Here is a 26,840-nt window from a genome sequence, read left to right on the forward strand (position 1 = left end):
ATAACTATTCCTGATTCTTCATTCATTCATAATTCATCACTTAAATGACTGACAAGACCCAACACACACTGCAAATGCATCCATATTTATCTGTAGACTACATTAATATGCTTAATGTTAATTTGTCCAAATACTGATTTTTATGGTGGGACTCCACACATCAAGTGCTTTTATTTATGTAGGAGGTACTTTCTATATGTTTGCCTTATTCATAATATCATCCCAAATCAAAACTGTTTAATCTAAACAGTTTAAGTATAAATCCAGGATTCCAACTCTGTCCAAAAACATATGAATGGCACTATTAAATTCATTTTATAACTGTAGACCTTTTTACTTCCAACCATTATAGGCAGAAATAAAATAGTTTCATGGAATAAAAACATGTCTGTCAGACATGTTGGTAAAATCTCAGTATGATTTTATTAAGTTAAAAACAATCTGTTGAATCTTAACAAAAGATTAAATGAAAAAAAAAAAAAAAATACATTGCCCAAACAAATGTACCATTAGTCTCTACAGTGTTCACAGTATCAATAGCAATGCTGTAACACTGCCTTAGTCTGCTTTCCATTACCCCCATAATAGGCTTGATTTGTGTGATTTCAATAACCATAACTCTTTCTTGCATATACAGAATAAGCTTTGAACCTAATTTTAAACTTCAGTAGATCAGGTCAAAACATATCTCTATCAACAAAAGTGAAGGCTTTTTACTCCATAAAACAAATCTCATTTTTGCAGAAAACATGAAATAAATAGTTTCAGACAGCTGTTCAATATGGATGGCAAATGAAATACAGCAAACGTTCTATGCCCCTGATCCAACAAAGGGTAACCATTTCCCCATTGCTATTGGAAGCAGTAGGGGTAAATCTGTCAAATCCTTAAGACTCCTAAGCAATGACAATTATATACAAACAAATCTGCCTGAAAAACTGAGGGGTTGGCACAGTCAACTGTTAAATATGGTAACAAACATGGTTTATGGAAATAGATGCACATTTGTACAGCGTATTAATATATGTAATATATGTACAAAGACAAATTAAAGTGGGGAAAAGGACTTTTCACTTTTCCCTCCATCTAACCAAGAAGCTCATCTGTGCACAGAAAAAAAGACATATGGGCAGGAAAGGCCAGTCTCAGTGCAAATTCTCCAGCTTGCGTAGCCGCAGGGGGTTGGAAGGCAGGGCCTGTGGGTTAGGGACAGTAGAGGCCTCTTGGTCTGGAGTACTGAAGAGCACCCTACCCCGGTGGTTGAACAGGTAGAAGGAGGGGTGGTTCCTCAATGTGTCAAATGTCCTGGAAAAAGGAAAGAAGGTAGTAAGAAAGTTTGCATTATTAGGGTCAATTGTATTCCCATACAGGGAAGACAAATGTTGGCCATTTCTGATATGATGATTGAGGCTTACTTGTTTTTCAGCTCTGAGGATGCATCCATGTCTTTGAACTCTCCAGCGATGTGGACTATGCCATAACAGGTCAAAACAAATGCTAACAAAGTCTGTAAAACAATCTGAAAAATAAAACAAGCAAATATCTTAATTACCTTGAGAAATATTTGATGTCCACATTCAAGTTGGACAATGGGCCCACATCACATAGTAGGGATAATAGGATTACAAATCAAGACAACTTACATCTATTGGTAGAGTTTCATTCTCCTTTTCTGTTAGACGCATGTATGATCGATCTGGTGGGGAAAGAGAACGGCTTTAGTCACACTTTGAATCATATATGTCAGAAAAGAGTGGGCAGCCTCAGTAACACCACCGACAGTTCTACAGCAGCTTCTTCCACCCTAACTGCAGTGTAGCTGTCAAGCTAAGGACGTTAGTAACGTTAATTGCTTACAAGCTAAGGAGTTTAGATGTTATTCTCTATAATGTTCAGGTTACTTATCACTTTATATTGATGTCAGAGTTATACAACAGACTATTAGCTAGGGTTGACAAGCAGTTATGGTTATACTGCCTTGCAATGCAATTCATTAAATGAAAAGCCGACAAGCTCTTGCAGCTTTGCTAAGCTCTGTTGAATGGTGCAGATTGAATGAAAGAGGCTAGCTAGCAAGCTACCTCGCGCTGGCAAGTTCGCGATCTAGCTGACAATGACAGGCCGCAATTTCACTGTCTTGTCGATATCTGCGTGGATTTGGTGCTTAACAGCTAAACGAATGCGAAAATACGTTCTCTCTTCTCTCCGCATTTCATACTTACGCTGTGCCGCTGAAAAGGCTGCATGAGCCAAGGCAAATAAACCAACACCAACAACACCTTTCCAAAAAGACGAAGCCATCTTCAAGAGGAGAATGATCGAATAATTAGCGTCGCGACAAAATGTCGTAAGCAATGACCACAGAAGAAGCTGATACGGAAGTTGATTGTCTAGTGATTTATTAAATTCAAAGTCCTGGTTTTTAAAATTACAACAAACGGTGCGACAGGTTTAGAATCAGACATTACTCAAATCAAAATCTTAATTATTAAGAAGGATAATATATCTTTAAAATAAGTTTCTGTTACTTCCATTTGAACGTGTACAGAATTGTATTTTAAGATGACTTTTATTGTGCCATTTCAATACAGAGTTTTGACCTGGAAGTACTCGACTCGAGTTCCTCTCCCCACTCTCCAAAAGAAGAGAGCTAGCTAAAGGAAATCAGCCTACTGTCAAATATAAATATTGCTGGATTCTATTTAAAATTTAAAAAATATACCAAAACAGCATTCTGCGGACATGGCAGAGGCAATTCAGAAGAAACTGCAATCGGAGCTAGAGAAATACCAGCAGATGCAGAAAGGTAGCTAGCTTGCCATGCCAACGTCTTTGCCTTGGCTAGCCAGTTTTATAGATACATGCATGGTCCCACTCCCAATTTAGCTAGCTAGCACACTGAACTGCCTGTCATTGCCTTCTGTTTCACTCTATCTCTCTATGTGCCAACGGTGTCATCATGTAGCTGTTGGTATTGTCGACTATATCGTGTAGCTAGTATTTGAGACCATATCATTTTATCTAGTAGTATAGACCGTAAGCTGCACATTATTCCTATTTTAACTGAGCCATTTATACCCAGCTGATGTTCCACACTCTTACTATTACATGAAAATGTACAACATGAACAAGAGAGAGCATTCCTGCCAACACTTGTTTTGTTCCCTGCAGATGTCAGTAAGAGCATGTCAGCCAGACAGAAATTGGAGGCTCAGTTGACAGAAAACAATATAGTCAAAGAGGTGAGAGCACAACATCTGCTATTTTGCCACTGTAGGTTTGGTATTTCACAACTGATTCCCAATCATGTGTGCATTTTCTATTGTTGACATCCTTTCTATCTTTCAGGAGTTGGACCTATTGGACAGTCAGAACACAGTGTACAAGCTTATTGGCCCGGTTCTTGTCAAGCAAGACATGGATGAAGCCAAAGCAACTGTGGCTAAGAGGCTAGAATACATCAATGGAGAGATGTGAGTCTTAAAAGTGTTTTAATTCATGCTAATAACAGCATGCAGAATAACTCAAATGCTCAAATGTTAACGTATTTCATCCACATTGGTAGTCATACATTTTGGAATAGTTGTCACCACATTGAAGTGTGGCAGATTTAAATTTAGCCCCCATTGGAAGTCAGATCTAATAGCCTTGATATGTTAAAAATTCTTCCAACATTCAGTTATTTTCCACCGTTTTTTGTCTGTAGTCAAAGGTATGAGACAATGCTGAAGGACATGGAGAAGAAGTCGGATCAGCATCGTGAGGTTCTGTCCAGTCTACAGCAAGAGTACCAGAGGGCACAGGGCCGGGCTGTGGGGAAAGTTTGACCAGGGGATGGCATGGACACACACGCACACGCACACGCACACACACACACACACACACACTCAAATGCTCTGAGCGACAGAACAGCAATGAATCCAGTAGGAGAGCTATTCCCGCTGTGTACCAACTGATGTCGCCAGAGATGGAATGACTTACGAATGCTCACCTTTGTACTCTGCATTATGTAGTGCTTGGTGTTAGTGTGACGTTTCTGTTGCTAAAATTATTATGAATAAAATGTTTTTCCTTGTTTGTCATTTAATGTTTTCCTCTTTCCCTTTTTTTCTTAGATTAGAAATTCAATACAGTTCATGTGATAGATATTAATATTATATGTATGGCTGTCAGGGTAATATTTACTACTTTGTCTTTATTTTCATCAATACCATATGTATGTCTTGGTTAGTTACTTTGTCAGTTTCTGGTTGAAAAAGGGATTTGGTTAGTTTGTCAGTTTCTGGCTAGTATCTGGGTAGTACATTTAAATAGACCTTCCAACTACTCCAAAGCTGCTTGGTTAGCACAATCTTTTGACTTAAGAGGCAGCACACAGCCTATCCTTGCACCCACTGTCAAGTTGCATGAATGAAGAGAAAATAGCTTCTATAACAACTGTAATCAAAATATTATAATTTAACATATACATGTAATACAATACATAGAGTACAAAGTGCTTTCACTGCTTTTGACAGGAGCTGGCTAGTTATCCTATGGACTTTCATTCAATGCCTAAAGACATTTGAGAACCTCTAACTACCTTACCACTGCACACAGAGACGGACAAATGGGATCGATGAATTCATCTGACTGGGTAAGTTGGAAAAATCAGTTGCCAAAATGTCAAACTATTCCCTGTAGTAAAATCTAATTAAAATGAATGGCAATGCAGACTTGAATTAGAAAACCCATGATGAACAATTATACTAGTAGCTCATCTGATGTTCAACCACATAATTAAGTGAAAGCCTTGTTCCTCATCATATGGTCCAACTCTCATGACAGAGGTGGAATGACAGAAGCATCATTCAAGTTATATAAGGTAATTGAGAGAAAAGAATCCACCTATCCATTCAACTCACTTATGCTTGGTTCTACTTTAGACATTGACGAGAGTGTTGGATGTTTTGTGCAGGCACTGAACATATGAAACTGCCCCACCTTATGAACAATGGGCAACCTAACTAATGTCATAGGTAGACAGTTTTGAAGAGGTGACGTACAAGACTTGGGCTATAATTAATAATAATTTATGTTATTTTATTGTGGGTTTTTTGTTTTAAACACAGTACCTTTTTATTTTGCTCATGTTTGTTTTCCTTTTTGTTTCCATGTCAGAGAATCTTGGGAAGCATCTTGTTATTTTTCGTTGTGTGTGAGTCTTCTTTTATTTGCTCCTATACTGAGCTCTAGGCTACTCCATCTCGAAGATCAAATCGATCGTAAAAACATGTATGTGAAAGATGCTTTTTGTCATGTCTTCATATTGAATAAAATCAACAGTTTCTCTTCCCCACAACATTACACAGCGCGATGTTGTGCCACGAGAGGGCTCTACTGAGAGATGTGATCCTCAGGATTAGTGATAGATAGACAGAGATAGATGGTAAAAATCCTCTATTATCTTTAGTGCGAGTTCACAGATAATTACATTAACATGTAGACTTACTAGAAAAAACACGCACATATATTTCTAACTCTTCACATATTTGAGTTCCACACAATCACATGGGCTCATCACACAATCACATAGGCTCATCACACAATCACATAGGTTAGGCTAACTGACTGAATAAACGTATAGGCAATGTGACACAAAAATGTGTGCCATAAAAGTAATTCAGTCATTCATAGAATTCGGACCCTAACCCTAACCCTGGGGTAGCCTAGGCCTACATGTCAACTTTGTTTCAAGTTCTCTTGCTATAGGGTTAGGGTTAGGGTTGCTACAATAGGCATTTGATGCTCCCGTGAAAAGGTGTTGGGCGTCCCATGGTGCTCCTCGTTGACCTAACGAATTAACGGGGTGGGGAGTCGTTTGCTGGAGCGAAACATTTGCTCTAATTACAGGGGCAGGCAAGCGGCCCATACAACCAGATGTTGACCATAGGAATCTCATTCAGACCGCACTGGTAGCATTGCGCTCGGGCAACGGGGCGTGCCCTCACCCACATAAAAGCGCGCACCCCCTGCAGCTCCGGTCCCTATTCGTATTTCAATGAAAAATCGATAGAGCACAGCGGCGACCGCATTGTGCACCGGATATCGCAATTAATATCCAGCGTAGTCCATTCCCCCTTCATCGCCCTCCTGCCGGGGATTTAGCCAGCATGAATAATCAGCAAAGTCTGAGCATTTTCAAGAATGTAGGCGCTATTAGATCTGCAAACCAATATTGCTCCACCAAACTCAACAAAAACCCATCCCAAGCAAAGTAGGTTAAATAAATGCAATAGCTTCAAGTAGCTTAAGGGAAGAAATTAAATAGAAGTATAAGAAATTGATATAGATTGAGTTCAACATCGAAATTAACCCTGGTAATTTTACAATTGAATATAGGCTATGTCATAATTGTGGGAAATGATTAATCCATCCCAGATAGCTATAGCGAATCCTCTATCTTTAAAATCACCCCTCTCTATTCTTGTGACATTTGGGCATTATCCGCATATGGGCAATTACGCAAGGCAAGCTGGCACAAATCGTTACATCTCGTTGTCAAGGATCAGAGGCTCTAACCCATGGTGAGACGTATTCTTTGTTACTCATCACTGCTTTTCTACCTCAATTATTTTCCCACATGTGATACATGGCAAGCCTATAGCTTACCCAATTTTGCGAGATTGCTGAAAGCAACAACTTGACATGAATGGTCTTGCAGCGGAAATGACACCTGCCAGTAAAGAAAATACACAGGATGTCACTATAACAAGTTGGAATTTTCTCTCAAGGGTAGAATCCCATGGGAAAGTGAAAGGAAAGGCGTGATTTACAACGCATACGTAGTCCCACTAGTTTTCAACCATTCTCACGCTCACGCTATACTTTTCCAATAAAATGTGTGTGTGTGTGTGTGTGTGTGTGTTTGCGTGTGTGTAAAAGTATCAGTGTGAGGTGAGTCACCCCAGTCATCCGGTTCAAAGCGTTCCCAAGACGCGTGAGGTCTGTGATCATTTCTCGAGTCAACTCAAAGGTGCCACCGGCAGGCAGGCGCATGCCGACGCGTGGCTTTTGCGCACCTTTTACGCACAAGGCTAAAGGAAAACATCCGCACTAAACGACAAAAACATTTACACCCGGGATCAAAGCCGTGCTAAAAGGCCAATTATCTTTTACAATACTGTTGTCCTTTCTTAATTTTGTATAACAAAGACATATTACTATATCAAGCTTGTTGAAAAAATCGAATATGAATCCAAAAGAGCAAACAACAATGAGATGATTTTACATTTATATTTTATTTCAATTATATAAAACATATAAGAATACTTTGGATCTCAGCTGTTAAAATAAAGAATATAAATAAATGTGCAAGACATACATTACTGCAAGAAAGACTCCTCTCATTTCTATGATTTTTGTGGATGTTGTCAAGGGTATCTGCATGTGTTGATGAAAATCACTCAGACTAGATCTTGAGAGCCATCTCAAAATATATGTTATCAATTGTCAATGTCAATTACAAAATATACTATTCATACATTAGATGAGTTCAATTGGATTGTGTGTTATATACTGCACCAATACTTCATAAATAGGGACATGTCTGACAGCTGAGATAACACAGCCAAATAATATACTTTGTACAAACAAATAATATAATAATATATTATAATATCTATTTACAGAATATGTACATGTATCACTTTCTTTCTGACCAAAGTCCAATAAAGCCAGTCCTAATTCGCCTGATGTATTCAGGGCCATGGCCTCCACACAGGTTGGCTGTGTGTTAAGGAAGAGGACTGGTGAGATGCAAGAGATTGTCTCTGGGCTTCTTGAACCAGAGGTTCTCTTCGGTGCAGGGGAGTGAGCACATCACCGAGGGCAACACAGAGGCGCTGCCTGCACCACTGGTTCTGCTCAGGTGACTGTACTGAAGGCATCTTCGGCTGGGTCAGGTCCAGAACTGGAATGATGGAGGATCTGGGGCTCTGGCTGGGGAGTTGATGGGAGAGCGCTGAGGCCAAAGCCCCATCCATCCTCAGTTGCTCGCCCTCGAGTCTCAGGAACTGAGTGGCCTTCTGCAGGCAGACTGAGAAGCCATCCTGAAATTGCTGCCATTCTCCCCCTTTGTCTACTTTCTCACATACTCTGTTCTTCAGGAACTGGACCGTGTGCTCCAGTATTTCTGCCTTTTCCACACGACGACTGGACAAATCCTGGAGATTGGGAGACATATTTTAATATCTCATCAACACTCCTTATAGTCTCAAAAACAGCTGTGTGAATGGAGTGGACAATCTGTTGTTGGTGTGTAGAAAGGGAGATGTGCGTACCTGATTTTGTTGCCCTTGCAGCAGAAGGGTTCTTAGTGTCTCCAGACTCCTGTTCATTCTCTCTCTGCGATGTCTCTCCACTTGTGGCTTGAGAAGCTGTCAAGAACAACATCAGATAGGTGAGAGAGAGTTCAGAATGTGAAGATTTGTGTCAATATGTCTAAATACACTGCCATGTTTGTTTATCAAACAGGCTAATATACAACAACTTCCAAAAGACAAAGGTTGTTAGACTATAAGCTTTGACCCTCCACGAACCATCCTCCCTGCAAACTAAAGATTATTCATTCTTCACCTTCATCTAATATTTCAAATGTGTCATAGGTTTCGACACGACGACGGTAAAGTTCAGAATAATAATATCTAGTTTGTCTCCTTTACCTTTCTTGTGGAATTTGCGGTGGCAGGTAGCGTAACAGAGGGCGGTTTCATCTTGCAAATCCAATTCGTTTTGTGTTCAATGTATGTCAGTCTTCTACTCTTGTGTCCGGGGCTGAATGAAGCGAAGTCACCTCTCTTCGTTTTGTAAGTGTCTCATAAATTTTATGGGGTCGAAACTGCAGGACAAATTGGCCTGACCACGCCCGCCTCATCGAATGCCCCACCCTCTAATTGACTAGGAACTTTACTTTCCTCTAAAGATTGGGCCCAGATTGGGCCCATCATGTATAAAAAGTTATTTCACTTTCCATGATAGCTCTACACTCACAAATATGGTAACGCAAAATAAACACGAAAAACTTAAGGATAAGCAATATTTGAGGAAAAGACGTTTGAAATAGAGCTAGGCCTACTGTTTGTTGAATAAAGTTCGTGCAACACTGTCTGTGCACAATATTCTGCTTTCAAACTATTGATAATAGTTTAATAGGCTATCATTTAAAATCAGCGCGTATCTTAAAATAAATCAAACAAATTTGGCTTGGGTTAGGGGTCGGCAGGCCACCATGGGGGTTGCCAGGCTACTTGGAATGTTAAGCGCACGAGCCTATACTTTTGATGTATGGAGAGAACACCTTTTGGGCTCATGGGTGCATGCAAACGTTTTAACACTTCAGGTGTTACAACGCGTGGCCGAAGGAACGTGGCAAGTCCTTTGTGCCAACTGCCCAGGTGGTAATGGAAAACTGTTTCTCTGCGTTTGGCCTGTGTTATTCTATCCATAACATATTTTACTTTCCGCTCCTTATTTTGTTGAACTAATATGTTTTATTCAATTTCGCTGGATGTCCAACTCGAACAGTGTATTTTGTGGATCTCCAATCACTCGAAACAGCCTGGGAAATGTGCGCGTAATTTAACGTGTTTCATGCACTGATGAAGTCGATGCAAGATTACCTCAAACTTTACGCACGCTTATTTCAATAGGAGTCTACAAACTGTATTACATTCTACTCGAACACATGTCAGTTGAGCAGTCCAGATCGGACTTGTTGCAATAACGAGGTTTAGCCCTAGGCCTACCTACTGTATATGTCACCAAAACGCAATATTCGTTTTTTAGACAATTAACAATATCCAGTCAGAGACAATGGAAAAGATTCGCTTGCTGTGTGTGACCGTGGGATTCGGATTCGAGAGACAAAAGCCAACCGTTTGTTACCTGATGAAACCTCGGCAGAAGCCAACAGGTGATATTTATTTCACTATATTTCTCCCCTTGTATAATTCACACGCGCCTGCCGCCGTGGGAATGACTTCAACACTACGCTCACATCACATCAAATAACCATTAATAAAGCTGTTTTCTCTAGTCTTTATATTCCCCATTACGCCCATTCGCTGAAGGGTGAATAATGAAACCCCATATGAGCATCATTGCTGAAGGCTTAAATCATTGCCAATAGCCTACCTCTTCTTATTTTCATAAACAATGTTCTAAAATTAGTGTAGTCCATGAAATCGTCATGCTATGCGTTCACACATATTCAAACCAAATAACACATTATTCTTATCTTCATATAAAGAAAGCAAATATTTACGGCACATTTGTAATTTGAGTTTGGTAAGGTCAACCAAAAATGTACGGTTATAATAATGTACGGTGAAACATCTTAGGCTGCCTGAATGTGCGTGGCCCTTATGCCAACACAGGGCGTGAACGTGGATTTGTTTTCAAGGAAAACACTATCGTACAGGCCTACAATTTCGAAAACAGATTTATCTTTAGTAGTCCTATTGTGTAGGTAGCGTATTCAAACTTCCGTTTCCTTTTGGGGTCCAATTGTTTAGTTGTGCGCTTTGAACAATTTGGACACCCATAAGTTAAAACATCCGCAGATAAACTAGAAAATAAATCCTTTGCCCCATTGAATCCATTTACTGCAAAACTGGTAAATGCGTTTTAGTGATTGGTTCGTCAATAATAACCATTTAACACGCTACTTTAGTCATCTTGGAGACAGATCCCCTTCAAATGAATCCTTAATCTGATTTCGATTTTAACCCGTTTACTTATAGGCTTATGCAGGGCCGTCAAAGCAGTCCAAAGCTTCACACAATAGCGCGCCCTGTCCAAAGCGCGCCACAGCGGGTTTAAACTCCACCTTTGATGCAAGATGTTGCTATAGACACAAGTGAGGCCTTGGAGAATGTTGGGCACAAATTATCCGATGAGATAAATAATTTAGATTTAGTTCATCTTATATTGAGTTACATTTTCGCCTGACTGAAATTTCAAATCACTTTTGCAATTGGAAACTTCCAATCATTTGTTGAGAATCAGGCTATAGGCCTAAGCAATATTGATTCAGTGTTTGACTTGGAATGAAAACTCTGCACGTGAATAGGTCTACTGTATCCAAGAGGTAGGCCTAATGTAGCCTACACATTCATTTTGAAACCCAAGAAATAACACGTGTATGTAACACCTGTTAATTGGGAGTCCCAGATAAACAGGAATAATTAATAAATAGTATGTATTTCAATAGCCTATTTGTATCAAGACAATCTTGATTAGTTATCACAAAAAACAGATGTGGCAAGAGAGAAAACCTGGCAAGAGATACGTATATATGTGTATTGGGTATTTTCTCCACTCAGTTTTTGGGGTTTAGACCAGAAAAGTGGGTTATTTAGTTGAGGAAACACACTAATACTTTGAATGAAATGTGGAAAAAACTCTTCAGAGAATACTGGCCCACTTTAGATTCAGCAATTGAGTGTAGTGACCTGGATTAAAACAGATTTGACCCCAACTCTGCTATTCAGTTATGCAAGCCTTATTGGGCATGCTAGACGCATCAACTACTTTTTAAGTTTGTTTGTTGATTGGAGATTATAGTGCCTTACACTCTTTGGATGTTGCCCATCTGATTACACTGACCATGAACAGGCCGCAAATGACCCCTGATCTGCCTTTCCACTCACAAGAAACCCTACTTGAGATCAGAGCATGTACAGGTTGCTCTGTGTTCTACATATCAATGTCCTAATTGTTGCCCATGCAGCCAATGAAAGGTGCACAATATGTGTTAACTGTGATAGTTGGTAACCAGTTGGTTACTGATCAGGCAAGTAGCAGTAGCAGTTACTACCAAGACAGAATTCAGTAAAGAAATACTTCACTACTTCAGTCATTCAGCATCCACTTTCATTTCATTTTAATATAAAAGATATAGGTCAACTTTGTTTCCCCATGTTTAACATAAACATCAGGTACAGTAGGGGTTTCCCTTCTCAACAGGATAACAATGTTAAATCTTCCATCCAAAAGTTCTCTAAGATATACAAAGTTCCAGTAAGATGTTCCCTCTGGAAAAGACAATTCATACAAATCATTTTGAGTGGAACATCTTCTCTTTTCAAAGAGAGAAGACCATCTAATACCAAAACAAAAAATATTTATCATTAAAAGCTCCCATATCTCTTTTTAAAAAAAGAGATCAAACCTGTGGTTATTGAGCCCATCAAAAAAGCAGGCAGACATGCAAAATGCAGACGCCAAAAATAATATTCTTGGGTAAAAATAATCTCCATTTGCATTCTCAAATACTAGATAAAAAATATTCCAGGATTGATATACAGTACTTACACAACAATGATCATTTGTATGGAATTATTGGCTTGCATCTATATTTCCATACACAAAAGAAAAAAATCAATCATATCTCTAAAAAAAAAGTATAAAACAATTGTGTGTCGGCACATATTTGTAATTCCACACACAAAAAATCCCAACAGTATCAATCGATATCTTGAAAAAAATAAAGTATTTGCACTGTACAAAAGAATCCATATACATGATGCATATTTACACAAATTACAGTCAGACAATCTATCGGGGGTCACCATCAGACAAAAGTTAGCCTCCACCTTTTACACCTTAATGGCAATAGGTAGTGATTGGAAACGGAGTGGACAGTTTGAGCCTTCACAAACTATTGCCAATCAACCCCTCACCATCCCTGCGGTGTAGTTGATGAGAGGGCAACTGTTAGAATGATATCTCTGGTGCCAAACTGGAAGTCCAACGGTGCAGTCCATCACAGTGTCTCTCACTACTGTGGCCATGGCCTCCACACAGAGTCACTCAGCTCCATTGTCTGGGGTGACCTGTTTGGACCATGGCCTGTGTGAGGGTGAGGGACCTGCCCAAGAGGAGGAGGTTGTCGCATGGGTAGTTGCCCGGGCAGGGGAGAGTAGTCATGGGTGGAAGCTACTGCAATTGCCCCATGGAGCTGCAGGGCAGGAGGAGGAGGATGGGTGAGGCTGGGGAGCACTGTTGATGTCTGAGGCATAGTATCAGCTGTATCACTGGTCTCCTCCAACTCCTGGCTCTTGGTGGCTATGAAGTGGCTGACTCTGAGCAGACATGACCTCATGCCCTCTCGGTAGTTCTGCTTTCGCTTGCAGGGGGACCCCTGCTCTCCCCCAATCTCTCTGGAGTGGACTCTTTTCATTGGTTGATGTTCATGTTCTTCTTCCTGCTCAGTCCTCAGGAAGTTGACAACACTCTCTAGAATTTCTGCTTTTTCCACCTTGGGATTTTTCAGTTTCTAAACAAGAAAAAAAAACAGAATATGAATATAAACTAAACTAAATTCCAATGCACGTTGTGAAAACGACGAATATGAAATACAAAATATAGGCCTAAACATTACTCATAAACATGAAGGAATACGATCTAGTTTTAGAACACAGGGCAGTAGGGAATCCACAAGAAACATACCTCATTACGAGTATTCTCCAACAACAAAAGTCGTAAAGTTTCCAGACTGTGGTTAATACGATCTCTCCTCCGTTTCTCCATTAGAGGTTTGGGGACCTGGAAGTATGGAATAGATCCGACCATTAGTTATCCGTTCATTGATTAAATGTCTTGGCTATTCTTGAGGTTCTGTGCGTAAATGTAAAGAAAATAGTTAAAGCGCCCTGATATTTGGAAACAAACTGATTTACTTCAAATTATAATTACGATTACCCTTAAGTCACTATATAGACCTCAAGTTCTATTGAGATTGCAATAGAAAATATCTGAACAAATCTATCTACAGACAATTCTAGGCCTATTCTAAATAACGAGATCTGGAGAAAATTGGTCTACTTGCCCTTCTTGCATCCTTTTGATCTGGGAAGACAGTCGCCATCGTTTTCATGACAAAATAAAGATGTTGTCTAAAAGCAGTAAAATAATTATCGAATGGCTCTGGCCTTTCGGCAATAAAATATACCTATAAAACCACGCCCCATTCATTCCCCTCCCACCACACAATCAAATCAATCTATTGGTCAATTCGAGTAAGGGCACGACCCTAATCACATATGCATTGCGCACGCTCACCCTTATCACTGAACTCTCACAAAGGTCTTTCTCTTTTTTGTTTTTAAAATTTGAGATCACCCGTGTGGGGATGAAAGGATGTTTCTATAGGCCTATATTGTAGATGATGGTTTATCCTGTATTCATATACCTATAGGATTCTAATATTCGAAATAATAATATCATTTACATCAATATTTAGCTTCTAGCCATGTGTCTTCTCCAAAGGATCATACACAAGATGCTAGGATAAAAGGTATTGGGTTTTTGATGGTGATAGGGCACTTCTCAGATATAGGCTCAATGCGACCCTAATGTCCCATTAGGCACCCCACAGAGGCTAAAGGCTCATCTCACAGGCTCGCCAGTTAAGTACAAGGAGAAGTGCGATTAATAATCATCGAAACATTGATTGTAGGAAAAGGGCAATTAGAAGGTGGTGGAAGGTGGACGATGTGTTCACCTATAGGCCTATTTCAAACTTATTTCATTCTATTGGATTACGCACATTGGACCATTTGAAATATTTTAAATCCGCCATTTATATGCATATCAATTGAATGGTCTTTTTGAGCACACTCATCTCACTGTGTGGGGTGGGCATTATACCAGAACACGTTTAACACGGATGAATTTAAGTTTTGGAAATGTATTTTGATATTTTTGAGCTAAATGGATGACCTGGCCTGTATAAGTATGCCTGTTGGTTTATCAAGGTGACAGCAAACACTGACACCCTGCTCCACGCCATTAACCGCAGTGTTTACATAAACTCTACGAACCCCTGGGACAACATACATCTCACCCTCTGTAGAAGTGAGCCATTGCGCACTGGGCGGCTGCCTCGCACCTTCGGCGATGTCACCTCGGGTTGATAGCCTACCTCCTCGCTTTTTGCTGAATTGTAACCGGATCAATCCTAAAAATGAAAAGTTTATGTTAATTGTGTAAAAAGCATAATTGTTATCAGCCAATGTAGACCATATTACTCTGGCTTCGTAGGCAGCTAAAAGGGACACGTTAGACAAGGCCTTTTCTATCTAATTTCTAACTGATTGTAATGAAAAAATGGTTGTGCTTTCTCAAATGAGTTTCACAGTGAGTTGACCAAACATTTGTGGCTGTAGCCTGATCCCCTGATTATAAGGGGATATATGGAGATAACACCGGAATGATCGGATCACGGACATCCCGTAGAGATTAGCTGGATTTAAAAAGGCATTGATAGTTCCGTTTAACAAAAAGGACAGAGCTGCGGCTTAGTCGCTGGTGAATGCTCTGAGGAACCATGAATTCTCTTAAGTCGCGTGTGTGCGTGTGCGCTTGAGGGCGCGCGCGCAATAGGTGTAGGCCTCTACAGATGGAGAAATAAATAAATACAACTGTGTTACAAAATGAAGGCCATGGCCTATAGTTATGAATACAAATCATCAACAATGTACAACTACTGAAATATCAAAAGGATATGGCAGGGTTATAGGTTTGTTTGCCCTTTGTCTGCCAACGTGTCCTTGATGGAAGGTTAATCCTTCTCTTTGATGGTTAAAAAGACTGCATGTTTTAGGTTTCAGCATAGTGCATGCACCTGCACTACAAAGGGTAAGAAAACCAAACCAATTTGAATAATATCAGGGCACGTGGACCCGCCCCATAAATGAGTCTCATTGATGGACATTAAGCGCTTGCCTGAGCCTCTGAAGGAATGCAATTAGCGACATCTGGCTTTTAATGTCGTCACGCAGACCCCTGACCATTTGAAGTAAGTCCCATCCAATATAGAAACTCGTCATGTGCATCAGTTCTTCAGACAAAAGAGACTAAACTGATTGGACTAAAAAAAAGCCTCTGGAGACACTAATATTTAAAGTTCTTATGGGAAATCGATTATGAGAAAGTTGCAGATGGTTTACTTCATATCAAATCAAACCATTAATGTTGTGGTATAAATGATCGTTAACATGGCTTGTTAACACACCAGATGTCCCGTGCTTTTATTTTCATTGATTGGACTGCGCGTAAAAAGCGCACATTCAGTAAACATTCGGCTCGAGTCCTCCCCTCCCCAAATACACAAGCGCACACTTCACACCTAGGTGTTAATGTACTTAACACCTCATTAGGCATCGGACCAAACCTGAAACCCGCCTCCCTCGGTCTCCACACCTGCATCATTATGACTGTGACTTCTTCACCCTGCATCGATGTTTATTTTTATAAGCTATGCATTTACGCCCTATATCTATTACATTTTGGTATCCCAAATTATGCCTGCAAAAACATTTCGATCAAATTGAAGTATTTCAGCATACACTTATCAGCACTAGTATTTTTTTATTGTGATATAGATTAATTCTGTAGGCTATTATTTGTGTATTGTCTTCTTTGCTACCCCTCCGGTTAACAGGTGATGGGGCAGTGGTGTTCTCGCTTGACCTCTAACGTTTCGACACTTTGGGCAATGTGCCGATATCTCACACATCATAAAAAATAACGACACGGTAGTTTGTCACTGCATCGCTGTTCCCATGAGAAAATTCTGTTTCCCACCGACTCACTTTCATAGTGTAAATTTCTGAGATGCTATCCCGAATTAGCATTCCTAATGAGAAAGATCCAACATCTAGCATCAACACAGCATCATAATTGGTGTAGTCTATCACTTAATGCATAGTCGAGCATAATTGCTTCGGCCATAGGCTACATTTCATCAATTGTATTCATTCCAAGGACTTTCCTGGTGCAAATAGCCTAATAATTCGTAACGTGGTCGGTGGGTAATATGGCCAAATGCCATTCAGGTTTTAGTGTTACTCTTTTTGAATTTAACAAGTCTATGTGAGTCACCAAACTGTGGAGCGATGTCAAGAGGTCTAAACCGTTGAGCTTTTTCCATTCTTTTCATAAAGAAAAAGCAAGTTCATTTTGGTTAGTTTTGAATCCACTCTAACAGCATAACATCTATTTACTGTTTAACTAAATACTCAGAGAAAATAAAATAAATCTCAGCATAGATAGAATGTCACACAGCCTGGCTACATTTATAAAGGCCAATCAATTATTAAGTCTAATCTTAATTCTATATAGGGCTATGTCTATCTGAAAACAACTTCTTTGGAACAATTGGATTTGAATAACAATGAAGTTGGCCAGGGGAAATTTCAGAGTGTCATTTCAGTTAGGCCCTACGTCACTCTCACCTCTACACCAATCTAAGTGGCCTCTGTGATATAAATCGGGGTGACACTTGCTGCGCACTTGTATTTAGTCGACACACGAACTGCAAGGATTTGTCCAGTCTGCATTATTATCCAGAAAATTGTCTCATACAGCCTCGGCCTACTCTAAATCGGCACAACAAATGAAGAACAAAATGAAAAATTCAAAGCTGAATAATATCAAGAGTATGAAAAAGGTGAGGAAACCATTTGGTATTACTATAATTTGCTACGGTTTGCTGTTTTAATCTTTGGTATATAGCCCACCATAGGCTTCCCGAAATAGGCAGAATTAGAATATGATAACAATCATAAATTATTGTTATCATATTCTAATTTTGACCAAATGTAGCCTCCAGCAACAATACAACTATCTAGGCGCCAACATTCGAAACATCTCTCTTCCCTCTTGTTTCGGTGCAGATGTTAAAACCAGTAATAGAGAAGAAGAGACGAGACCGGATAAATGAAAGTCTTGGGGAGCTCAAGGCTTTGTTACTGAACTACACATCCGATGCGGTGAGTTTATCAATATCCTTTTTTATTTTTTTATTTTTATTTTTTTAATAATATCCTATCTATTTCTAGAAGGAGTCTTTAACGCCACCTGAAGGCTTATACATGACATGTTGATAAAGCCTGTATTCAATTGTATAATCTTTATCACACACACAGCGTTTGCAGAACCCGAAACTGGAGAAAGCAGAGATTTTAGATTTGGCCGTAGAATATCTTCAAAAGAGGACAGACAGACGAATATTAAGCAAAGGTAAGTCTATCAAATATCCTCTCAACTCTTCTTGTGTGTCTGTGAATGAGAAGCAATAATGCATCTTTACCATAAGCCTATAGGGCTGGAAATAATTAAATATTTCCCTCTATTCCTGTAACAATCAATCATCAAGTCCTCCTCTTCTTACCACTCAATTATCCCCCCCCCCTCTCTCTCAGATTCTTCCTCTCCAGCTCAGTCAGGTCCGTGGGAGGTCTCTCAGGGAGGCATCCCCAGTCCTCCGGGCCCCAAACCTACTGCCCTGCCTGTCATCTACACAGCTGGTTTCCAGCAGTGTGTTTCCCACCTGTCTGGCTTCATGTGCAGCACCAACCCATCAGAGAGAGAGGGCCTCATCCAAGGCCTGAAGAGCTACATGGACAACCACCAGTACCCAACCAACAACAGTGCAAGGCGGTGCTTGTCCTCCTCTTCGACAGACTGCCACCTGAGGTTGAGTGGTAGGACATTGAGAGAAGTCTGTTGCCATTCTAATCAGGATGCCACTCCATCCTTCGACAGCAGGCTCAGTGGTTTCTGCAAACACACTTTACCCACCTTTCAACCCGATGGCCACTCCTACCCCATGTCACCTGACTACCTCTCCCCACCCCCGTCTCCCTGCCTCTCTTGTTCCTCTTCTGCCTTCACCACCCCTCCTCCCTATCCTTCCATTTCCTGCCACTTCCCTTTCCCTTCCAGCCTGTCACCTCTCTCCACCAATCGCTCCTCCCTCTCCCACTCATTGACACTACACTCCATCCCTGCTCCTGTTGGTTTTTCCCCGACACTCCTTCTCTCAAGCCCCTCAAACCTCCCTTTGCCCTCCATGACCAGTGTGAGGTCGCCTGACCCTACACAGTTATTTGCCAACTCCATCCACTCCATGTGGAGACCTTGGTTTTGAAGCCATGTGTCTGCCTGCGGACAATGAAAAATTGAATCTGGACCAACATTATGGAAGCTGTCTTTAAGCTCAGGAGGAGAGAGCCCCCTGGTGGACATGAGTTGCCCAACAAGCAAGAATTATGGGATGTCAGAACCTGACCTTACTGCTGCTATATGATAATCCAATCTTTTCCTATGATGGCATTTTGCACTATTTTCGAGAACATCCCTGATATCACCACACAATATCAATGCCAACTTTTGCTGAATTATGAATTGAAATTCTAAATGAATGAAATTGCCCGAAATGAAATTGTATATATTTTCTTACATTTTTAAATTGTATATGCAAATACAGATATATTTATATATTTTTCTTGTAAATACATTGTCTAACATTGAATAAAAGATCAATTTCACCCTGTTGAAGTCCTACTTATTAGTACTTTTTGTGATGGTGTCATTATGCTCTATACCTCTCCTTTCCTCTGGGGACTGAGGATTGGCCCTGTCCTGTTCAACTATCCAGGTTGGTCATAATCACCCATTATACCTGGTGTTTTTTTTATGACAACTACAATTACACTAGCCTTCTGACTACATTAACTTCTGTGTAGAGAACACCGTACCTACTAGGAGGGTGCAGTGTTTTCCCAACAACAAGACTTGGACTTGGAAGAAGAGAGCCTTCAGGTCTGGTGACAAGGAAGAACTGAAGCGGGTGCAGAGGAAGCTCAAGGAAAAGCTGAAGGAGAGCAAAGCGGAAGATGGAGGACAGCCTGCAGGACAACAACACAAGAGAGGTGTGGAGCAGCGTGAGGAAGATCACTGGCTACAAGCAGGCTAACGACCTGCAAGTGGCTGGAGATCTGGACAGGGCCAACGAATTGAACCAGTTCTTCAACAGGTTTGATTCGGGGGCTCATTGTCTCCCTCCCCCCAGCTCCACCAACAACTCTCCACTCTGTCCTTCTTCTCCTTCTCCTCCCCCCAGCTCCTCCAGCCCTGCTCAGCTACTAGACCAGCCCCCCTCCCCTCCCCCTGCCCTGTCTCCCCCTGCCCATTCACACCTCTCACCTACCCCTTTGTCCCATCCAGTACCCTCTCCCTTCCCTCTCCCTCCCCAGCCCCTCTGACTCCATTCACACCCCCCCCCCCATTCCCCTCCTCCTCCAGCCCCACCATTTCACTTCACAACTCTTCAGCGCCCCCCATCATTCTGCCCCATGGCACCACTGCCACAGCCAATGACCCCCCCACCAACCCCGCTCCAGTGTCTTGGGGAAACTCTGCACCAGAAAGGCTGCGGGCCCTGACGGTGTGAGCCTGAGGGTGCTCAAAGTCTGTGCGGACCAGCTGTGTGGAGTACTCCAGTACCTCTTTAACCTGAGCTTCAGTCTGGAAAAGGTCCCATCAATGTGGAAAACATCTTTGCCTGGTACCGGTACCAAAGAAAAGGAACCCCAGTGTTCTGAATGACTATAGATCAGTAGCCTTGACATCCCACATCATGAAGACCATGGAAAGGTGCTAGCACACAAGAGGTCCCTGGTGAAGACATCCTTGGACCCACTGCAGTTTGCCTACCAAGCAGACATTGGTGTGCATGATGTCATCATCTACCTGCTACACAGAGCTAACTCCCATTTAGATAAGGCTGGCAGCACTATGAGGGTCATGTTCTTTGACTTCTCCATTTAGCACCATACAGCCCATACTACTTGCGGATAAGCTGCAGAGGATGCAGGTGGACTCCCCCATTGTTCCCTGGATTATGAACTACCTGACTAACAGGCCACAGTTTGTACGGCTGCAGGGATGTGTGTCATCTATCTATCTATCTATCTAATCTATTTGCTCTTCCAAGGTGGTGTCTATAGCTCAAATAACAAAGAATATACGACTGGCAATTCATATTAATTTACCATAGGCTTTATTTATTTTACCTTAATCTTTACAGGAAATCCCATTTAGGTTTGATCTCCTATTCTCCAGATAGGAGCTCCGGTATCACCACTATTTCATTTAAGAGGAATAGCTATTCAGCAACTCACCAGCAGATGGCAGCATCAGCTAGAATAACTGAGAGTTGTTGTAGAAGACTCTCCATCTCTGACCCTCTCACAATGGAGGTAATAAGAAGCACTGTCAGTAGGATAGAGCAACTCATTGTTTCTGACTGTTCTATCAGTCCAGTGATAAGCCTAAGACTCCTCATACAAGCATCAATATTTTCCCTCTCTGTCTCTCAGCCTCAGATAAATGCTCACCCACTCTATCTGCTGTTCAAATCTCACAAATCACAAGGCCTGAATATTTTCTGAGCAAGGTACTGAGGGATTTGGCTAGAGAAAACAGAATTTCTGACATGATAGAACATGTCTTTGGATAATGGTTATTTTTCCCCCACCCACCCTCCCTCCCGTCCTCCCTCCCTCCCTCCCTCCCGCCCTCCCTCCTCTTCGCATTGAAGAAGCTTTCTCTGTACCAGTGCCATTAGTTATGAGGCCGCCATTGTTCATTGTCAGAGAAATAAGAGGGCAGGCACATCATTGGGAGTTAGATTCTCCACACTGTCTTTCTGCAGGTTTTGATCAGTCAGAGCCATGCAAGAAGGACATTCTGCCGCTGCATTGCTCATAATTAAAAGGGAAAAAGATCACCTCACGGAATGACCCGACAATGGTTGAAATCCCCCTGGCATTTTCTCGGGGCACGCTGATTAGAGCTGATCCTGTTACCCTCTGTAATCATCGTTTTGTTAGCCATGAATGCACCCCATGCATTCCTGATTTGTCCAAAGCAGGGGGGGGAGAAACTTAAAGAAAACACTCTGGAGGATTCTAGTGTGGAGATGTCAGGGGTTTGTCATGGTTTATTGGGTGCAGAGATAAATACATTTGTGTTGGCACATTTCAAAAGCAAAATGTTGGGGCAGGACTGGTGTCAAACGCTTTCATCACGCATGTGCACACTTGTAGATGATCTGTACACACACACACACACACACACACACACACACACACACACACACACACACACACACACACACACACATACACACACAGGTTATACCATTTGACAAGTGTGTGGTCCAGCAACTACAAAGAACAAGTAACTTAATCGACCCAAAAAACAATCTGACAAAATCTCCACATAACATTCACACAGGCCGCAAAAGCTCCAATTGTGCCAAGGTTTTCAGGGCGGGGTGTGAGATATCTGTCATGTCTAGGGGGACTCACTTAACCGAATACCACTGATTTAGTCACATTCAATTGCTCTTATTATGTAAACCAGTTCTCTATAGATCTACATTAATGATTCAAGCTTCCTTGTGAGGTTGCCAAGACTGGAATTAATTGAACTGACATTTCCGTTTTCTTTTCCTCATTCCAGGGGTACAAATCAGTTTGTGTTTAAGAGCAAGACCAGAGGATTATCTATCTGACAGAAAAGAACTAACATATCGTGCCAACACTACAATACAAGGAACTGACTGGATATTACAGTGGGACCATTTAAGATTAAAAGAGAGAGTTGACACATTGGACTGATCAGATTGTTTACCTAGCTTTAACATCAAGAGTGATGGCCTCGGGCTATGTTACAAATCTGAGAGGAGAAGAACACTTCCCAACTCCACCTCCACCAAAAAGCCATGCATTGAAGACATATACTTGTCTCTTTGGTTTGATACCTTTACTAAAGCCACATAAATATTAGAGTTTTTCTTCCCTGATTCATGTCTTCTGCTGTAACAGAGGGCCCATGGAGTCCCAGTGTCAGACTGACCATGCTGACTGACCAATGGACTGCTGACATGGTTGTCTGATAGAGTCAGCCTCGCCGCTCTGGGAGGAAGACACCTCTCCCAGAGAACATGTCAATCCTCAAGAATGTAGATCTGTCGCTACCCACAACTAAATACCATTTTTCCTCTCTTTCATTTTGCTTTTTTTCCCTCTCTCTCTCCTCGCAAGGGTCTTTGAAGTAAATAGCGAAAGGATCCCCGACTGTAGCAAATTACCTGAGGACTGAAACATTTTTGACATAAGTCCTGAGAGACGGGGCGAGCCACTTTTCCTGGCGGCCCCTTTGGGCGCGTTTAATCTGGGTCTGAGGGAGACAGCGGCGTTGACAGACTGACAGGACAGCTGGACACACTTCCAGGGCAGCAGTGACGGACACAACAGAGCCAGGAGCTGGGCCACTGCAGACGCATCACCATGGGGGAAACAGAGCCAGGAGCTGGGCCACTGCAGACGCATCACCATGGGGGAAACAGTGGCAGAGGGTCTGACCTGCACCTAGAGACAGAGATGGAGACAGGGACAGGGTCAGTGTGTAACCTACACCCACAGACAGAGACACAGACACAGCGACAGGGTCAGGGTTTAACCTGCACCCACACCCACAGACAGACACAGAGACAGGGTCAGGGTCTAACCTGCACCCACAGATATAGACAGAGACAGGGACAAGGTGCATGAAAAGTCCACTGGAGACCATCCACTCTGACTCTGTAGCACTATAATGACTCTTTCTCTTTGTATACAGAATTGTAATGCATTTCTGTTGTGTATTTAAATGAAGCAAACACACCAAACAAAAGGGAAATGATCTGTCATTAAATGTCAGGCTTTGGTGGACAGTGGGCATCCCAAGACCTACCCTGAAGGTCATTGTCAAGGCAGCATCTCAAAAGCAGACAGGAAGTAACTTGAGCCAAACAGGAGGGAATCAAATCAGACATTGGTGGCTTGTTTTTCAGGGCAGGACAATTACGTTTGACATAAGGCGCTTTTCACTCATGCATCAGTGGTCTCCCCTTTCAGGGCCCTGCCATCACAGGGGTCCAGTGGTTAGCCTTTGTTCCTCTCAATATTACCAAGTCATTTGCAAGAGATGATGAACAATGACTGCCTTTTCAGAGATCCCATAACCTTTATTCACAGGACTCTCAGCTCTTCTGTGCCATCCAGTATGCGTGAGTGATTATCTTGTTGCCGGTCATTCTGCTGATTCTGTCCAAATTGTAATTCCCCCTGGACTTCTAAGAGATGCAATTAGTCTGAAAGTATATCTACTCATCAACGTAATGATTCAAAGAGGAAATGCACCACACTGCAGAGCCAAGTAAAGGCTCTATCTACATCCAGAGAGTGATGATCCTTGCAGTTCTACTGTAGTCTCGTAAAAATGACCCTGAACATGAATAGGCCTATTGCAGCCTTGTCTTTGAGGTTGGCTTTGTGGTTGGTGTAGGATTTGACTGTCTGACTACCTGTTGTCTGGGAGCATATATTCTCCAGGCCCTGATGACCCTGTCTCCCCTCTGTCTCCCCCCTGTCTCCCCCTTGTCTCCCCTCCCCCTGTGGGTGGGCTGTGACCCGGCTAGCCTGCAGCCACTGCGGGTTATGACTCCTGCTCCGGAACGCTTGTAATCCCGGGGATGTACTTCAGCACACTTTGCACTCTCTGCTCCTTTCAAAAAATCAGGAAGAACTTAGCAGGTCAAAGGTCAACCTACCAAGCAGTAGCCGCTGTTAAAAATAGCGAGTGATTCATAGGTCGTCTAAAAATACTGGTTCTTGTCCATTCTGATTCAGTGAAAGCTGTTTTTTTGCTGGCAGCATTTTGTGACCTCTTCTGACGTAGGTGCTGATTTGGCCAAAAACAAGGGTAAAAAGCAGTTTGTCCTCAAAGCAGCGAAAAGCAGTTAGGTGATGTAGAAGTCTCTCCTTCCGTATGTAACCTCATACTGCTGAGAAAATGTCAGAGTGCAGGAGAAAGTGTGTGTGTGTGTGGACACAGATTCTTTGGGACCTTAAGGGGCCCCTTGCTCTGACAAACAGAATAGTCTAACCTTATCTCTGCCCAGTCAGAATTCCACAAATGCTGTGGACTTCAGCATCTGAAGCCAAGGAGAGAACAGAGTGAGACTTAGTATGTTGTCATATTCATTTATTCTGTAATTTATATTCATTTTTTAATATCAGTTTTATCTGAATGAATGGATAATTCATTGATTCACAACAACAACAACAACTCAAATGGAATGATTTCAAAAGCATACCATAGCATGTGATAACTCACCTGCCGGGCAGAGATTTAACCATGAATGAATGACACAACTAATCAAGCCCACATTCATACTGTCTGTTTATAGACTTTACTGACACTTCTTACATTACCAGCACGGAAAAAATGCACCATTTTATTGTCGAGTCACAGGTTGACACCTGGCAGATATTGTAATAGCTGAGCTGAGCAGTGAACACCTTGATTAAGCAGAATCTGGCGTGGATCTGGGGTTTCCCAGCGAAGCACAAGCACCTCCATGCAGGAACAGGCAGTGAACTAGAGTTACAGTAAAAGAGGAGAGGAAATTACCGACTGGCGTAGGGCCAAATACCTACACCTTTCATCACGTAGTTTTAATCAGCGCTGATTATTAAGAGCATTGTAAGGGGCTTAGGGGTCTTGTGTTGGCGCAGGATTGACCAGACCTCCAGGACCAGCAGACATGTTGTCAAATGCTTACAAAGACAGTTTCGCTGACATCACATATTCTTAGTTACTTTAATGAAGTATGACACAAAATGCTTCATTCATAATTATCTTGCTAGACCACTACATGAGGCTCTGTATTTGTCACCAAAACAATGACTATCAAAGATATTTCATGTTGATGATAATCAAGTTCTAGAGGATGGTATTGGATCATACATGAACATTCATATTCAAGCATCATTACTCATTGCAACGCTGTGATGATCCACAGTCCTTGTTGTTGTTAGATGGTTTTACGAGGAAACAATGAAAGCCTTTGCAGCTGTTTGAAACGCCTCTTATGGACAGCTCCACATTAAGAGCAGGGAGGTAGGATAGAAAAAAACACCCTCTATGATGTCTCAGCATTAAAAGGCACAGGGAGGACTCTGAGAGCTTCCCTCCTATCCCCCCCACCCCCCGCGCCCACCCCCCCACCCCCACCCCACCCCTTCCCCTCCGTACCTCCCCGCTCTCAATCACCTGCTTCATCTTCTCCCTCTTTGTTTATGATACACATCTTGTGAGGGTCTGGGAAGATCAGTGGCACATTCTGAAGGATTGGGCTGCTCAGGAGAGCCTTACAGAGTGAGTGTTAGGGACACTGCATAGGAGAGCCGTGTGGGAATGTGACAGCTCTGGTACTTCTACAACCCTAATGCCATGTCATCTGTGGGGGTGGTCTCTGGTCACAATCAGAGACAACCCACACTGAGGGATTGATCATAAAGGGTTTGTGTGGTGGTGCACCACAATCACAATGTTCATATAATAATATGATAGTATATGTGCCAGAGTGGTGGGGTTCAGGGAGGGTACATAATGTAGTTGTTGGCTACCTTTGTTATTGTACCTGTGCACCCCAGCTGTTTTGGTGCCTCTTCTTTGGTGCCTATGTTTCAATAATGTCTTTTCAGAGTACCAGTCTGTCAGATGAATCACACACACACACACACACACATACACACACACACACACACACACACACACACACATACACACACACACACACACATTACATTACATTTACATTCATTGCATTTAGCAGACGCCTTTATCCAAAAATACATTTGTCTAGGTAAGTGAATCCTCTATCCGTCAGTCATCAGAAGAAAAAGTAATCTATGCTAGGACCAGGGGCCATTGGCAGTCACAATGCTAGAAGAAGGAAGAATAACTATTTTTTTTGTATTATTATTATTATTATTTTTTTGTATTATTATTACTTTTTTTTTTTTTGTATTATTATTACTTTTTTTTTTTTTATATATTAATTTATTTACAGTAGAGGAACTGTACAGGAGGGTAGTGGAGATGAAAAGGTCTTT

At 41.7% G+C, this 26,840-nt stretch overlaps 2 protein-coding genes across 2 annotated transcripts; one reads left to right on the top strand and one right to left on the bottom strand.

Annotated features, from left to right (window-relative positions):
* Nucleotides 1–404: 404 nt before the first annotated feature.
* On the bottom strand, nt 405–2,339 carry mmgt1 (membrane magnesium transporter 1). Its single transcript, XM_083686266.1, has 4 exons — nt 2,223–2,339; nt 1,644–1,696; nt 1,416–1,519; nt 405–1,305 (listed from the first exon to the last, which is right to left on the bottom strand). The coding sequence occupies exons 1-4, from the start codon at nt 2,299–2,301 to the stop codon at nt 1,146–1,148; spliced, it is 396 nt and encodes a 131-aa protein (XP_083542392.1). The 5' UTR covers nt 2,302–2,339; the 3' UTR covers nt 405–1,145.
* A 283-nt stretch (nt 2,340–2,622) lies between these two features.
* On the top strand, nt 2,623–4,082 carry pfdn6 (prefoldin subunit 6). The gene is made up of 4 exons (XM_083685773.1): nt 2,623–2,806; nt 3,172–3,242; nt 3,349–3,473; nt 3,707–4,082. The coding sequence occupies exons 1-4, from the start codon at nt 2,743–2,745 to the stop codon at nt 3,825–3,827; spliced, it is 381 nt and encodes a 126-aa protein (XP_083541899.1). The 5' UTR covers nt 2,623–2,742; the 3' UTR covers nt 3,828–4,082.
* Nucleotides 4,083–26,840: the final 22,758 nt, after the last annotated feature.

Source organism: Argentina silus, assembly GCF_951799395.1.
Source record: "Argentina silus genome assembly, chromosome: 15".
Classification (NCBI taxonomy): domain Eukaryota; kingdom Metazoa; phylum Chordata; class Actinopteri; order Argentiniformes; family Argentinidae; genus Argentina; species Argentina silus.

Bases quoted from the DNA above. Each gene is read 5' to 3' on its own strand.
- mmgt1 (XM_083686266.1), bottom strand. From the start codon at position 2,301: ATGGCTTCGTCTTTTTGGAAAGGTGTTGTTGGTGTTGGTTTATTTGCC. The intron at 1,697-2,222 runs GTAAGTATGAAA...TTTCCCCACCAG, and splicing joins AGCCTTTTCAGCGGCACAGC to ATCGATCATACATGCGTCTA. The intron at 1,520-1,643 runs GTAAGTTGTCTT...TTTATTTTTCAG, and splicing joins ATGAAACTCTACCAATAGAT to ATTGTTTTACAGACTTTGTT.
- pfdn6 (XM_083685773.1), top strand. From the start codon at position 2,743: ATGGCAGAGGCAATTCAGAAGAAACTGCAATCGGAGCTAGAGAAATAC. The intron at 3,243-3,348 runs GTGAGAGCACAA...TCTATCTTTCAG, and splicing joins AAAACAATATAGTCAAAGAG to GAGTTGGACCTATTGGACAG. The intron at 3,474-3,706 runs GTGAGTCTTAAA...TTTTGTCTGTAG, and splicing joins GAATACATCAATGGAGAGAT to TCAAAGGTATGAGACAATGC.